The 15,718-nt window shown below is 41.0% G+C and overlaps 1 protein-coding gene across 2 annotated transcripts in view; it reads left to right on the top strand.

Annotated features, from left to right (window-relative positions):
• LOC5567324 (semaphorin-2A) overlaps positions 1-15,718 on the top strand; it is a 418,406-nt gene that overhangs the window by 22,444 nt on the left and 380,244 nt on the right. For both annotated transcript variants that reach the window (XM_021842536.1, XM_021842537.1), the window contains exon 2: positions 5,703-5,838. In XM_021842536.1, the coding sequence (XP_021698228.1) occupies positions 5,703-5,838 (136 nt within the window). The remainder of the gene's footprint in view (positions 1-5,702; positions 5,839-15,718) is intronic.

The following is a 15,718-nucleotide window of genomic DNA, read 5'->3' as shown; positions in this document are numbered from 1 at the left end:
TCAACTTACTGAAATCTGTGAGATTGTTCTAGGAAATTCGAAAAAAATACCAAGTTGTTTTGTCACATTGGCAATTGTAACCGCATAACAGTCACATTGAGATTATACATGAGCGTCATAATGCAGTAGCAACGAAATTTGTATCAGAATTTTTTTTTTCTGACTATTCACTCAATATGCGATATGAGTTGTACAAAATTTCAGCCTCAAATACCGTTTTGATTCATATTACGGACAGCTTCAAATTCCGGACACTCTCGTTTGTATGGGAAACATTTCACACGAAATGTTTCAATTTTCGCCGTCCAAAAGTTCTCATTTTCGAGGCTCGTTTTATTAGGTAAGCACTTTTGAATTCTCAGTGATTTTTTGAAATTTTAGTTCCCTTCCATACTGCAATAAAATGCAAACTTGGTATCACATTTACTCAATGCCTACTTTTGTCGAATGTTACAAATATGCAGTTATGGGCAGTACATTCAAGTGCCAAAATCGGTCCGACGATTCCAGTTGGGGGATGACTTCCTGTTCGTTGGCGCTCCGACAATCCGAAGTCAAGCACTGATCTATACGCTTCATGTCGCTGCTTCACATTTCACTTCCGCTGTAGTGCCGACATTATCTGTGTCACTGTCTTGTTAACCGCATTCCACTTCTCCGCGTCGTTACATAGGATGACATTGTCAACGTTTAAATCGTCACCAAAAATGGCTTTCATCTCCTCCCGTTCCAGATCGAACCGCGGACGTGTAAAAATTATATGCTCCGGATGTTCCACCATGTTGATGCATTCGGGACAGGATGACGACCTTGTGTGGCCGAACCTGTGCAAGTATTGTCTGAAACAAGCATGTTCAGACAAAAACTGCGACAAGTGAAAATTTACTTCACCATGTGGTCTTCTTATCCTCATCGACAGACTTGGGATAAGACGATGTGTCCATCTGCCATTCGCAGCTTCGCTACCAATAGCACCACATCGTCCCCAAAGCCAACAATATTTACTCCTCTGAGAAGATTCAACTCATGGTACTTTGCAGCCACCCTATCAACCCTAGAACTCGTGAAACTGGATAACCACCCCAATGTCTAGCTATAGCGAGATAATGATCCGAGTCGATATAACGGCCTCGAAAGGTTTCGACATCTATGGCATTCGAGAATCGTCGCCCATCAATCAGCGCGTGGTCTGTTGCAGACATCGCCAGGTGTGTTTATGGATTTTCTTGCGTATGAAGTAGGTACTGCTGATTGCCATACCACTATCAGCAAAAAAAAAAAGTTAGAAGTCGAAACCCATCATCATTGGTAATTGAATGGAGGCTTTCCTTTCCAATGACGGGTTGGAAGAAGTCTTCTTTCCCGACCTTCGCATTTGTGTTGCCGATTACTATCTTGACATCTTTTTTGGGCAATCTCAATAGGCCTTATCTAGGCTCTCATGGAACTCGCCCTTCATGCCATCGGGCTTATCGTTAGTTAGCGGATATATGCTGATCAGGCTGTAGCTGAAGAACTTGCCATTCACTCTAAACACACAGATTCGATTACTTGCTGGTTTCCAACGGAAAACTGGCGATGGGTTCCACCGCTCAGAATTCACGTTTTCCTATTTTGGCGCAGCGTATCTTCTGAATAACTACCCTAACTGTGCACGTCGACATTCCGCAGTTCACGAGCCAGGAGCCCAACACACGAGGGCTCATTCAAAGTTCTCAGGTTCTATGATCCGTCTTTTCAATCGTTATCCTTTATTCGTTGCCGGGTCTGATGCTGTAAAATCAATCCATTTGCTCCACTTTTTTCTCTCATGGTGAAAGCAAAGTCTTCAATAGGCCACCTAACCAGAGCTGCGCTAACTACAACGTGCTAGAGGAGCAGCCTCCTCGGTGCTGACACGATACAGCAATGTTAGTTTGTTCTTTACTGTCATAGCCATCACAACCATCGACCTTTATCAGGGCTTTAGACCTGTAGCTTCTCATGCACTCATGGCTATTATGAGACGTGTCTACTTTTGTATAGCTTTTATAATGCCTATAGGCATTTGTGATGTTAATTAAGGGTTCATCTTTCGTGCTTATGATTTCTTGGGCAGCTTTGTAGCTAGAGTTACATATTTCTCAGGAGCACATAAATGTACTTACGAGCCTCATATGGATCAGTGCATGAGTTCACTAATTTGACGTTTGGGAGGTGCCGAATTCACTAGTTTCCATGGTCACTTAAATAACACGGCATCGCTAAAACGTAAAATAGTGAACCCGTGCGTAGGTCCATTAAAACGTCTCTCAGTTCATCGGAATCTTAGTGTGCTGCGCTAGCCGGAGGCTCACGAAAATTCTAAAAGTGAGCGCTAGGTGATGTGCTCTCGGGGAGACTCGTCTCAGGCGCTGCTCGGCGCTACGGCTCGCCATCGGTATCCAAGTTGTGAAAAAACTGCTAACTGTAACGCAGTTGTCAAGATGGCCTACATCAGTGGTTCTCATTCTTTTTGAAGCTACGGTCCTTTTCGAATTTCCACACACTTTTCACGGACCCCTGAAGAATGTTTTTGAAATCATAGTTCATTGTCACTTTTTCAAGTTGCATTTACTGAAATTATTGAATATTTTTGTCATATGTCTGATAAATCTCTCGCCTGAAATCCAACAATGATCCCAGAAAGAATATTTCTATGGGTATGAGCATCCAGAATAGAACATGGGAACTGTTCGGAAGTTCAGGACAAATCGTCAGAAGGTCTTGAAAGTACAGATGTATAGCTCTGGAATCTACCACAGCTTATATACTAAACTTGCAACGAGCCTTTGAAGTAGTACAGAATTGCTTTTTCAAATGTTTTTCCAAAAAGCTCACAAGATTCGTAAGTTTCTTTAAAAGTATCTTACGCAAATCCAACAAAAATCTTGTGGATCATATTCTTGGGAAAATCCCACCAAAAAACCCACCAGCATTTATTAATTTTCCCATGAATTCATCGTCTCAAAACGATTGACACGAGATCTGAAATAGAGCCTCAGGTATCCTGCAAGTTCTAAGCATGTAGGATCAGAACCTTTCTGTGTTATTTCTAAATGTGTAGCACAATTGAAATTAAAAAAAATAATTGGAGGACAATATGATTAATTCAAATTGGAAAGCTATAAAAACTTTGAGGCAAGCAAAACTCTTCATAACTCCAAACAAACAAATAATGGAAAAATCTTGAATTGAAGTAATAAATCGCTAAGAAAATTTATTGGAGTACTTAAGGGACACTGCCTGGAAAGATATCATTTGTAAAAGATAGGTAGAAGTCCATCTGATGTCTGTCGATTTTGTGGCTGTGAAAAAGAGACCTCTCCACATCTGCTTTGTGACAGTCCAACATTATTAGCACGTATAAAAATATTTCAACAAGGGCATTTTAAATCCTTTTGAAATTCGGTTACAGAACTCTAATCTAGTAGTTGAGTTTATTTTAAAGGTCATTCCGGATTGAGATACCTGGCATCATCAGACAACGGCAGTCATCCTGAATGGTAATTCTCCGTGTTGAGCACGTTGCGATAGTAAACAGGGGGTCGCAGTAGTTTGAATCTAAAAAAAACTCCTGCAGGGATTTCACCAGAAAATCTCGCCAGAAATTTTTCAAAGATAATGTTAGGAATTTACCAGAGTCCTCAAAAGCTTACTATGACCCTTGAGAAGAATCCGTAAAAATCTCGGCAAAAACTATCAACATTCCGTCATAAGTATACCCTGCAATTCGCCAATAATCTTTGTTACAGCTACCAAAGTCTCACCAGAAATCCTCATTGAATTGGCTATTCACCTGTAGTACAAAATCTTCCGATAATTTTGTTACGATTTGGCCAATGGCTACAATCAATCAAATATGTGGAAAGAACTTTCCCTCGTTTCCCGTTCGTTAAGAAACTTGCCAGGTATTTTTTAAATTCTTGCCAAGAAACCCATACTATATACTGTAAAATCTGCCAAGGATTGAGCCACAAATAATTACCAAAGGAGATCTGCAGGATAATGATCTAGAAGGAAGTACATAGTAACTCTGCTCGGCCCAGATCCTCCAATTGACGTTGAGCGATATTGGAAATTTATTATCAGTATATACTAACATCAAACTCAAAGCTTCGTGGACCCCCTGAGAGGTCGTCACGGCCCCCTAGGGGTCCGCGGACCACCGTTTGGGAAATCCTGGCCTACATGATATGGTCGAAGACTAGCGATCCAAGAGTTACAATTTCGATCCTTGTTGAAAACTTTTGAAATCACATCAATTATTGCGCTGAATTTTAAACAGCACATGTGACTGAGCGCATGAGACTGCAGTGAGACACTTCTCAAGAATAATAAAGCGCACCAAAAAAGGTCTCACAATGTACAGCGCGCCCGTGTGCTTGCAAGCAATGAGGCCTCCCGCACCTAAGGCTACAGCACGTGCACAGTAACTCTATTTGTAGCATACGATTAAAGTGCTTTTTAACTAGGTGTTCAATGAGCACTGCCATAGTTATTAACAAAGAGCTGTCTTTGTCAAAGTTGTCGTTGTCGCATTCGTATATCATGAGACAGGTATGATGGGGGTGGTAGATTTCGCATAAAGACGTTTCGCATACGGACGTTTGGCATAATGATCATTTGGCATAACGAGAATTATATGCCTTCTTTAAAATACTACCTGTTCTTGTATGAAACTGCTTTATGCGGAACGTCCTTATGCGAAACGTCTTTATGCGAAATGGGTCACTCCAAGGTACGACGATCCTCAGTGCCCAGGAAACTCAAGGAAATTTCCATTACGAAAAGATCCTGGACCGACCGGGGATCGAACAGAGAAACCTTCAGCATGGCTTTGCTTTGTAATCGCCGACTCTAACCGCTCGGCAAAGGAAGGCCCCTAACCAATGCCCAAAGTATATCTTTTTGTCGATTCCTTTCCAAATGAAGGCTACAACTTTGTACCTTCTCAAAATATGACCATCCCTCAGGGCAACTTCCCATTTTTCATCTCGGTTGCATCCTTTCGGAACCGCTTACTTCCGAAAAAAAGAAAAAAAAAAACAATCACGTACACCGATGATAGAGGAATCTTTCACTTTTCAATATTCTGGCAACCGACATGACATACATCGCCTCTCAACCTGCAACCCTTCGGTCTGGAGCCGGAGTTCCGGAAGGTTGAAGTATTTGACGTTGACGTTATAGGATGAAGGCGGGCCTCAGTAGCAGCAGCAGTAGGTTTTAGGTAATTGAAGGATGGAAAGCGACAAGCATCACCCGGGGAAGGGTACGGATGATTGAAGCCAAGAACTATAAAACAAATCGATTAATCCTTCTGAAACTGACAGTTTTCCGAACTCGTCATGATTGAAAGTTTTCGAGCCGGCTTTATTGCTGTATAGGCTTTGAGAAAACGTGAGGTAGAATAGGGTGGAGATCGGATTTCACCGGCACACGCTTCACCATCCTACGACGACGATTGATTGAACTCGATTCCGACGCAAGATGGCTCAAGATTGCAAGAACGATACGGGGGCTGTAAATTTTACTGATGTTTGAAATACGGGGTGGCTAATTGATTTATGATGAAATGGTAGATCGGGATTGGTTTATATAAATTCTAAAATCTGTTACTGATTGATTGGTTAACGTAATAAAGTTAATTTATGATTCCTTTTCTGTTTTCTTTTTCGCAGATTCTCCGTACAGAGTGCTTGACATATCATTTGTGGTTGAACATGACGGTGAAAATGTTTTACGCTGTGTTAGGTCTACTGTTCTTAGGAATATCATTAATCGACGCGGAAGCTGTAACGGAAGAACTCCCACCAGGTAAGCTACTTTTACCAATCGTCATTAAAACTTTAGTCAAAAATTTCACTTAAAAACCATCCTCCATCATTTTTGTTCCACAGTGCGAAATATGGAGTCCGAAACGCGTTCGGTTCAATTTGTTGGCTGGGTAACGGCTCGATTTAACGATTGGGAAAATTTTAGATTGGCGAAAGTCTGAAGATTCGATAACATAAAATCCCAATGCCTTGTTATTTCAGCATGGCCGGTTATTGATACGGGATACAAGGATTTCATGTGGTTCCTGCTAGAACCCTTTACCATTGAATTTCCCCACGCATCCCTCAAATAGTTTTTGAAATATTTATTTGATGAAACAAACAGAAATTTCACCAGGAATTTATCGCGAGATTCCTGTAAAAAAACTTACAGGATTAGTTTTAAGATTTTCCTCCGGATACTCTGCATCCTATCAAAAATACATACTGTTAGGCTATGCCAATGACACTTACTAGTAATTTTTGCTTGTAAGAGCTTTATTTCACAAAAAGTACGAAGCTCAACAAGCTTTTTAGACCAACGCCTTATTTTCCTATCTTCATTTCAAATTATCATAACAATGTGTCACTAATTACGCCCCAGGAAATAGGAGAATTCGCCCGACGGATGTCACTCCGCAGAAAACTTCATTCCGTGCAATTAACGCAGCTACCAGTCCTTACTTGTCAAGCTCAATTGCTCAAGATTCACGTCTTGAATGTTAAATTAAAAATAATTCGTCTCATTTGCTGGGCTTTCATCGCGTTTCGACTGTTCCATCCTTCGAGACATTGGCCATCACGGCTAGCGTGGAATGATGGGTCCCTTCTCCGGTTAAGGCTTTGACAGTATATGAATAATAGATGATTTAATTCAATTATAATTGACGTGGAGCGAAGACCGCCTACCAACGGGAGGGGCGTTATTACAGAAACGCTTTCTGTTCTTCCCAGTGAACGTTTGTGCGAAAAAATACTGAAGATTCTGTACACGGCTTAAGAGCGAATGAACGATAGAAATTCTCAAGTGATAACCTTCCTCCTCATGGTTATCCGTGAGGCATCACCACACACTTTTCACAGTATATTTTTATCGCATTGAGCAATATCCTTGCATGTATATCTACTTACATAAACGTGAGGTGTGATAATTTCCCTTTTGCTTACAAAGCCATACTTCCCTACTAGTGGCAAGTAGGTGTCAAAGCTTTCGCGATGGCTCATCTTTTGTGAAAATATTAATTTCTAAAGCGAGGCCAACAGTATTATGAGTTGCCTTGCTTAATATGAAAAAAGGGGTACTGGAGGGCTGTCAAGCCCAAACTGCTGCAGACCAAACAAGGCGTGGTAGTGTGACAAAAAAAAACGGAGGCTCAGTCTACATTTCCATCATTATCCATTATGTCAGCCCAACACTGACCTCTTTTAAGTTATTCAACCGCAACGCTCCATTCTTGTCGACTCTATCTGTTCATTTATCCCTTGGCTTGCTTTGAAGTTTTTCGTATCGTGAAACCCATCTTTGGCAGTCAGGACATTCTGCGCTACTTTACCGTTGCTGATGGATGTGCAACACAGTTGATGGAATGACTGCACGATGGGAATTTTTCGATGCAGTTTTTGCTTTGCGATGACGAAAGTCATACTGATTAATTTCAAGTTCTGCTGGATAATTCCTCTGTACTTGGTTCACTCTCCAGTCTTTTTCTTGTAGATTGGGCTATGAGAGCATCCCACCAACCGGTGAGGGTCATATCCGTGCGTATAAAGCTCCACCGGGATCTCGTCCTCGCAGCAGCTTTACAGTATGGTCGATGGGTCAACAGATCCGTCATCATCCATTTTCACTATGTTTCTCGTTAAATTTTCATTTTTACCGTTCATTGCATATGACGGACATTGGTGCCTACGGTGTGCATCGATATTTTCAGAAAAACACTAACAGTTATAAAGTAATTATTTCTATACAATAGACCTTTAACAATGTTGCTGAACAAGCTTGTGTCAAAATATTTTCTCATTTTTAATTACAAGCGTATACAGCGCATCAGGTTGAACATTTAGTTTAGAATCCAGCCACAGGTGGCGCTGCAAATTTCTTTTTTTATTTAAATATTCTCGAATATGGTGTTTTTAACCCGTATAGGCCTGAGTGAAAGCAAAAAATCTAAAACCCTCACCGCTCAGCGAATTCTTAATGGATTCAAATGATTTTTTGTCAGTGTAATGGCCCACATATCTAGTTTCTAGAAGTGGACAGAGGAATGCGGAAATATTCATGTGGTCGGCGTTATTCCGGTGGATCAATGGATCAGGTTGGGTAAGAAGGGTAATATGCGTTTGTGCCCCTGGAGGTATGCAATTTTCAAGTTACAATTAATTACCGGAATCGATTATAATGTGTCCACTACATGACGGAATTTTAAGAAAATTGCATAAGTGTGAACCTTTTGATAAACGATTGAATTGGATAACTATGAGTTTTGCATTTGGTTTATCCTACAAATGACCATTATCGGGCCCCGGGACGCCTCAAACTTACGATAAAGTGGCCAATTTGTATCTGAACATCTGTGCCAAGCTCATGGAAACGCATTTTAGTGCACAATTATGTTTGATTTCTTCTCTCCGAGAATTGAAACGGTTTAGTATCCAACAAATCTATAGCCGGTTCTTCTGGGTATTACGTGCGAATGGCCATATCCGGTATATTTTAAACGATGCAAAACTCTTCATTTATAATGTTGAATATCAGATCTGAATGATGTTTGTAAATTAAAATGATTACCATCTATATAAATAAAAATGGAGTGGTGTTTGTATGTCACGAAATGGCTTCCGAACGGGTCAACCGATTTGAATGATTATTTTTCCGTTTTGTTCGTCAAGTGTTCCGACGTGTTTGTGTGTATAAAAATCCCAGGATATTCACCGGGAAAGTCGGAAAAACGAGTGTACACGGAACTGTCAATTTGTATGGGACGATCCATAGCGTTTTTCAACAGCCTACTTGATGGCAAGACGAAGTTTGCAGGGCCCACTAGTTGCAAATAAATAAATGTAACTTGGCATGACCAGGCTTTATTCTGCTCATCTTGATCTGATAGATGAAGCGACCTCGTACGCTCACAACAATTATGAACCAGCATTCGCTGTTGGTTGAATAATCCGTGGCTGAGAGAGTGGAGAGAAACGTTGGCTCTATCCAAACGCACATCTTCCATTTGACAGCTCTAGCTTACTGCGAGGCTCTGCAAACACATCATCATTGCTTTTGGGATGAACTGAGGTTGGTTTCTCCGTCAACACAAGAGCATGATTTCGCTGTCCTCTTTGCCCTTTTGGGCAAAGAGCTACAAAAAGACAACGAAGAGCTGTCTGGAAATGCTCTTCCCCGAACTGAGAAATGGGAAAACATGCTCTCCCCCTAACTGAGAAAGGGAGAAAATAATCTCCTTCTCTTTTAAGCACTGAGGTTGTCAAAACAAGCTCTTCACCACTGTGGGAATGAAAATAACAAAACACAAACGTGTGAACTCTTCATCCCGTAGAGCTCGTACGCTCAGTTTGTGTATGGGTAAAATCGCTTCTCTTTTGTAGTTGATCATTAAAAGGGGAAGAAAGAGGATAAGTCAAGAGCAAGGAAGAAGCCTGGGCATAACCCAAAAAATAGCCCTTTTTTACCCGACTTGACCCACTGGAATAACTCCGGCCACAGAAATATTTCCGAGTTCCTCTGGCCACTTCTAGAAACTAGATATGTGGGCCAGTGAACTGACAAAAAATCATTTGAATCCGTTAAGAATTCTCTGAGCGGTGAGGGTTTCAGTATTTTTGCTTTCACTCAGGCCTATACGGGTTAACAAAGTTGTAAATAAATGAAATTGAAATAAGCTAGCTGATTACACCAACCCTTCATCTGCTCACCCTACCAAAATAAAAATAAATTTTATAGAAGGACTGTATTCATAGGTATCCAAACTAGGAAACTTGAACATCAAAGGCTACTGTTATAAACTCAAAAATTACCTCATCTGCTTTTGTAGGCACTTTAAATCCCCATTATGCTCAAAAAAGTGATGTTAACCTTCCAGTCGTCGCGCGGTTTGCCACCGTCAGAACCACCACGCTGCTGTTGTGAATGAAAAGCGAGGTTTTTTCAACAATATTGTACAAAATACAACAGCGCGACGACTGAAGTGTTGAAAAATCATTCACATAACTTTGTGCAATGTTATACATACGTTAATTGAAAATTTAATAAATAAGTAAACGTTCATTAGTTAGTGCCTATATCCAAGCATGGGAAACATTCACTCGAATATTGTGTTTCTCTCGCTCACGTCCACAAGCTGTCGAGAGCGAGATTGCCGTTTCTCTAACCAAGCGGAGTGTTTCAATTTCCAATGCGCTTTCTTCTTGTTCGCCGAGCGACAAGTTAGACAAAAACGGCAACAGAATGATTCACTACCGATTCCTTGTGCCGAAGGCATCCGATTTCTGTAGCGAATGATTCTTTAAATTCCTATTCCGCTCGAGTGGCATTCGTGTTTGAGAGCTGAAGAGCGTTCACTGACTGGGAATACATGAGGCAAAATGACTCAGTGAACGCAAAATCTGTACATTTCGCAGGAAGCTTTCAGTGATTGAATGGCCAACGCGTTCTTTCGTGTCTCCCATTTAAGAACGGATAGGTGCTCTCTCCGCTCCGTATATCTTTTCATTTTCGGTTTATCTCAATCGTTTACGATTCGTCGGGATTCCGCTCAGCCTAGTAGCGTTCGGCAGCAGGGTTGCCATTAAATTTTGTAAATTGTCTGGCGAGTTCAAAATAAAAAGTCTTGCAAAATCTGGCAGACACCATCATGCAGGTATGGTAGTACACTCTTAAAAATAATGAAAATAACTGTGGACGTAATTCACGTTATGACTGAATGACACATGATGCAAGTGATGGAATGACACAAAACCGTGTTCTTGGTGATGTATTGAACAAAAAATGTAATTTTACAAGTTAAAAGACACGAAAACGCTGGCACTGCTATCGACGTTTCCCGCATCAGACACTAATGTATTTGAATTTGGACACAAATTGAAGTCATTCAACCCGCTTCTTTTATGTGCATCCAAATGACGTAAAATCACATGATTTTTTGGGAGTGTGTAGATCCAAACTTCAACGGTAACAATCAATATACAACATAGCAAAAATGCTCTGATTTCACATCAGCTTGGTGTTACTAAAACGCATAGGGATGTATTGATAAATATTCTAGTGTTTCAGCTATGGTATTTATCATATAGGTCCTTTATGTCTGATTATTGATTCTGGCAGTTGGATTTTAATGATTTTTAAAAATCTAAAGCTAAATGAATTAATGAGAAAATGTCACAATGCCATTCGTCGGTTTTTAAAAATCTATATCAGCTTTAAATGCGCTTTTCTAGAGTTATTGGACATAGTTTAAACTACTACCCGTCAATTTGTCAATAAGCGGGAATGTGTCTAAGAAAATTAGATATAAATGACAAAATATCATCGTAGTCAAAGCCACTAGCACAGACAAAAAAACGTCACACCCTCATCGATGTCCGTCGATCACATTTTTAACGATCGATTGAAATATAAAGTAAGTGGCCAATCCAACACTCGCAGCGCTCGCGTCGTTTTTGTTAGTGTTTGAAGTTTACACACTACCGCCATCTATTGGCCCATCGGCAAAATACAGTGATTTTAGCATTGGGCGTACGTGTTCTCGCGACTATGATTTTGATCGCGATATGTTCGCGGTCGAGGATCTTTTCGAGTTGGAAATTGTCTCGACTTCCCAGGGCATAGAGTATCATCGTACTTGCCACACGATATACACATGCAAAAATGGTCATTTGGCACAGAAAGCTCTCAGTTAATAACTGTGGAAGTGCTCATAAGAACACTAAGCTGAGAAGCAGGCTCTGTCCCAGTTGGGACGTAACGCCAGAAAGAAGAAGAAGAAGATGTTCGAAGTGTTACGCCCGTTTGTCTGTGTCACTAGCTTAAACAAAAATTCAAGATTTTTTTAAAATTGATGTTGCGTCTGAAATAGGAGTATTGCCTTTGTATGATTTATACGCCGCTTTATGCCTTTTTAAGACGCTACAATAATGTTTATTGGAATATCCTTATATAATTTTTTTACTACTGTCTGGCTGGATTTGGAAAAGTCTTGCAAAATGAGTAGTTTGTCTTTTTGTCTTTTTCTCGATTGAAAATCTGGCAGTGCCAGATCAATCTGGCATAATGGCAACCCTGTTCGGCAGTCATTTAACGGTGGCAGCAGATACTTTGCAGATATTTTATCGGTAGCGTTCGGGTGAGTGAGTGAATTTTCCCATGCTTGCCTATATCAATACATCAATCAACGCAATTTTACAGTTGTATTTTAACCAAGTATAATTATTCGGAAATGGTGACATTTGATAAATTGTGAAAAAACTGTAGGATTGCTTCTTCTTTCTTTCTTTCGATGGAGCTACGTCTTTAAGGACATGGTCAGCGCCACAATGTTACGCCAACAAACTCGGTCCATGGCTGCTTGCTTCCAGTTCCTCGTTCCAGTTCCACTGTCTTGGCACCGCTTGGTCAAAGCACATAGTTCGTAGCGCTCCTCTTCGACTTGAACCAGCCGGATTCGAGGTGAACACCATTTTTGCGGGATTGTTGTCCTGCATTCTCACCACGTGCCCCGCCCATATTATCCTTGCAGCTTTGGCGACTACTGGCTCACCGTAGAGTTGCGCAATCTCGTGGTTCATTCTTTTCCTCCATACGCAGCTCTCACATACTCCGCCAAAGATCCTCCTAAGTACACGTCGTTCATAAACTCCTAACGCTTGGAGGTCCTCTGCACTGTCCACAGCTCATGCCCGTAGAGGACTACCGGTTTTATCAGCATCTTGTACATGGTACACTTAGTACAGAGGTGAAGTTTACCAGACCGCAAGGTCTTGTGGAGTCCTTAGTAAGCACGACTTCCGGCAATAATACGTTTTCGAATTTCTCTGCTGCAGTTGTTATCCGACGTTGTCAATGATCCGAGGTAGACAAATTCGTCCATCACCCCGAACTCATCCCCGTCGATCAACACGCGTCTGCCAATGCGAGCTGTATCGCGCTCGGTTAGTCCAGCCAGCAGATATTTTGTCTTCGACGTATTTACATTCAATCCAATCCGATCTGCTTCACGTGTCAGCCTGGTATACTGTTCAGCAACCTCCTGCAACGTTCTTCTGCAAATGTCCACGTCGTCAGCGAAACAGATTAACTCGCTGTTTTTTTTTTTTGAAGATCGTGCCCGCATGTTTAAGCCCACCCGTTTCATAACACCTTCTAGCGCAATATTGAGCAGGAAAAACCAAACCGCCTTGTCCAAGTCCTTTGCGTGTTTCAAACGGACCCGATAACGCATCCGATATCTTGATACAATACTGTACACTATCCATCGATGACTTGATCAGTCTAGTCAGTTTCCCAGGAAAACCATTCTTGTCTTAATTTTTCTATAGCTCTCCGCGATCGATGGTATCATAGGCCGCTTTGAAATCGTTGAACAAGTGGTGCGTAGGGACTTGATATTTGCTACTCTTTTGGAGGATCTGCCGCAACATAAAGATTTGATTTTGAAGGCTGCGTTAAGAATGGTGATTGCTCGATAGTTTTCACATTCTAACTGGTTACCATTTTTGTATATTGGGTATATTACTCCTTCCTTCAAATCTTACGTTAGCTGTTCTGTATCCCAGATTCTGGCTATCAATCGGTGCAGCCAACCTGTTTGCGCCCATTTTAATAAGTTCCGCTCCATTACCATCCCTTCCAGCTGCTTTGTTGTTCTTGAGCTGTTGGATAGCACCATTAACTTCACTTATTGTGGTAGTTGGCACATCTCCCTCATCCTCTGTACTGATGAAGCAATTTCTCCTGCTGCCTTGGTCTTCCTCTTTTGCGCCTTTCAGGTGCTCATCGTAGTGCCTGCTTCCACCTTTCAATCACCTCTCGTTCATCCGTCAAGATACCTCCATCACTATCCCGGCACATTTTGGCTCGCGGCACAAAGTTTTTGCGGGAACCATTGTGTTTTTGTTCTACGCGTTTCTTGAGAACGATACAGCGGCTCCATCTATTCACACTCCCACTCTTCCAGGCGACGCTTTTTATCCCGGAATAGATGGGTTTGCTGTCTTCGCTTCTGTTTGTATCGTTCCACGTTTTGACGAGTGCCTTGCTGCAGCATAATCGCCAGCGCTGTATCCTTTTCGTTCAAAACCGTCTGACACTCCTCGTCGATCCAACCGTTGCATCGATTCCCTTTCACGAACTCGGGGAGCTCTCCCTCACACGGCAACGCTGCTTCAAGTCTTTGCACGTAATCAGTAGCTTCTTCGGGTAACTTGAGTTGTTTCAGATTGTACCGTGGCGGGCGTCGGTACCGAATGTTGTTTACAACGGAAACTCTTTGGCGCACTCTAACCATCGCCGCGATAGGTTTTAAAGTCGATAATGTACGAGAAGTGTCTTCCATTAATCAAAACAATTTGCGATTCAGTTTGATGGGGAGATCTCAAGGTGTATTGATACGGGAGACTGTGCTGGTAGTAGGTACTACGTATGGTCATGTTCTTGGAGGCGGTGAAATCAATCAGTCTTAGGCCGTTCTCGTTCGTAAGCTGGTGTGCGCTGAACTTCCCTGTAATCAGTCTGAATTCCTCCTCCTGGCCAACCTGAGCGTTGAGATCTCCGATAAAGATCCTACCATCATGGCTTGGGCAGCTGTATTATTCACGTTCCAACTGCACGTAGAAAGTGTCCTTATCGTCATCGTCACTTGCTAGGTTAGACGGTCATATTAGAGTTAAAATTAGTGGCCCATGAAATTCAAGCTCTCTCGTTTGGATATTCATGGAAACAAGTGAATCCTATAGAATATGCAAATGATTATAACGTAGTTTGAGCGCATGGATGTTTCATCTGCATTCTTTTGCCTTCTATTTTTCTCCAAAAAAAATGATTATGTGTTCAATTTCTTTGCATTTTAAAACTTTATTCACTTGCACGAAGTTATTTATTTTGACTTTTCTCATCATTTTGTAGACCATTGATGCCATCAAAAACTTCAAATTTCAAAAATACCACTAGCCCGCTTATTCGCCTTTTTGGGCTCATAGGGCTGTCATACTGTAAACAGCTAATATAGGGTATGCCAGCTCTATGAGAGCCCTAAATAGCACGGAGGGCGAATTAAATTGTTATTTGGTTACTTGGGTAGGGCGAAAGTTTGCTGGCCGACAAACAAAATCAATACTTTTGTACAAAACAAACTTCAACTACTCGAAACATCATGTTCATATGAGAATACACACTAAATTTTATTGAGAAATTTGCAAAAAAAAAACGAGTTTCCAAACAAAGATGAAAACCGAATATCTCTCAAAACATCCTTAACAAAGGCCTTGCTAAGCCTTCCCATGAAAAATCCAATTCTATCTTATTTTCATTTTGTTACATATAGTCGAAGTTACCGAGAATTACAATTCTCACGCCTGAAAAGAAAAACAAATCACTATTACCTTATCAAATCTCAGTCGATTCCTTTGATATTTGGAGTTGAAGTCTTTTACTTGAATAGCACTCAAAACACCATAACATTTATAGCATTCGTTTTAAATTTAGTTAGGATCTTGAAAAGAAATTTTTGTCTTACTCAAACTTTTTTCCCACCTTACCTGTCATTTACACTTGCTACACATTTGCTAAACATAATAAAGCTTCTGAACATTTCGAAAAGTAATCCATCCATCTGTTGTACAAAATTTGATAATGCAACATTTCGAATCATTGAGCT

The sequence above is a fragment of the Aedes aegypti genome, chromosome 2, assembly GCF_002204515.2.
Source record: "Aedes aegypti strain LVP_AGWG chromosome 2, AaegL5.0 Primary Assembly, whole genome shotgun sequence".
Lineage (NCBI taxonomy): Eukaryota > Metazoa > Arthropoda > Insecta > Diptera > Culicidae > Aedes > Aedes aegypti.
The sequence above is the reverse complement of the archived record's forward strand: the minus strand, read 5'-3'. Positions and strand labels throughout refer to the sequence as shown.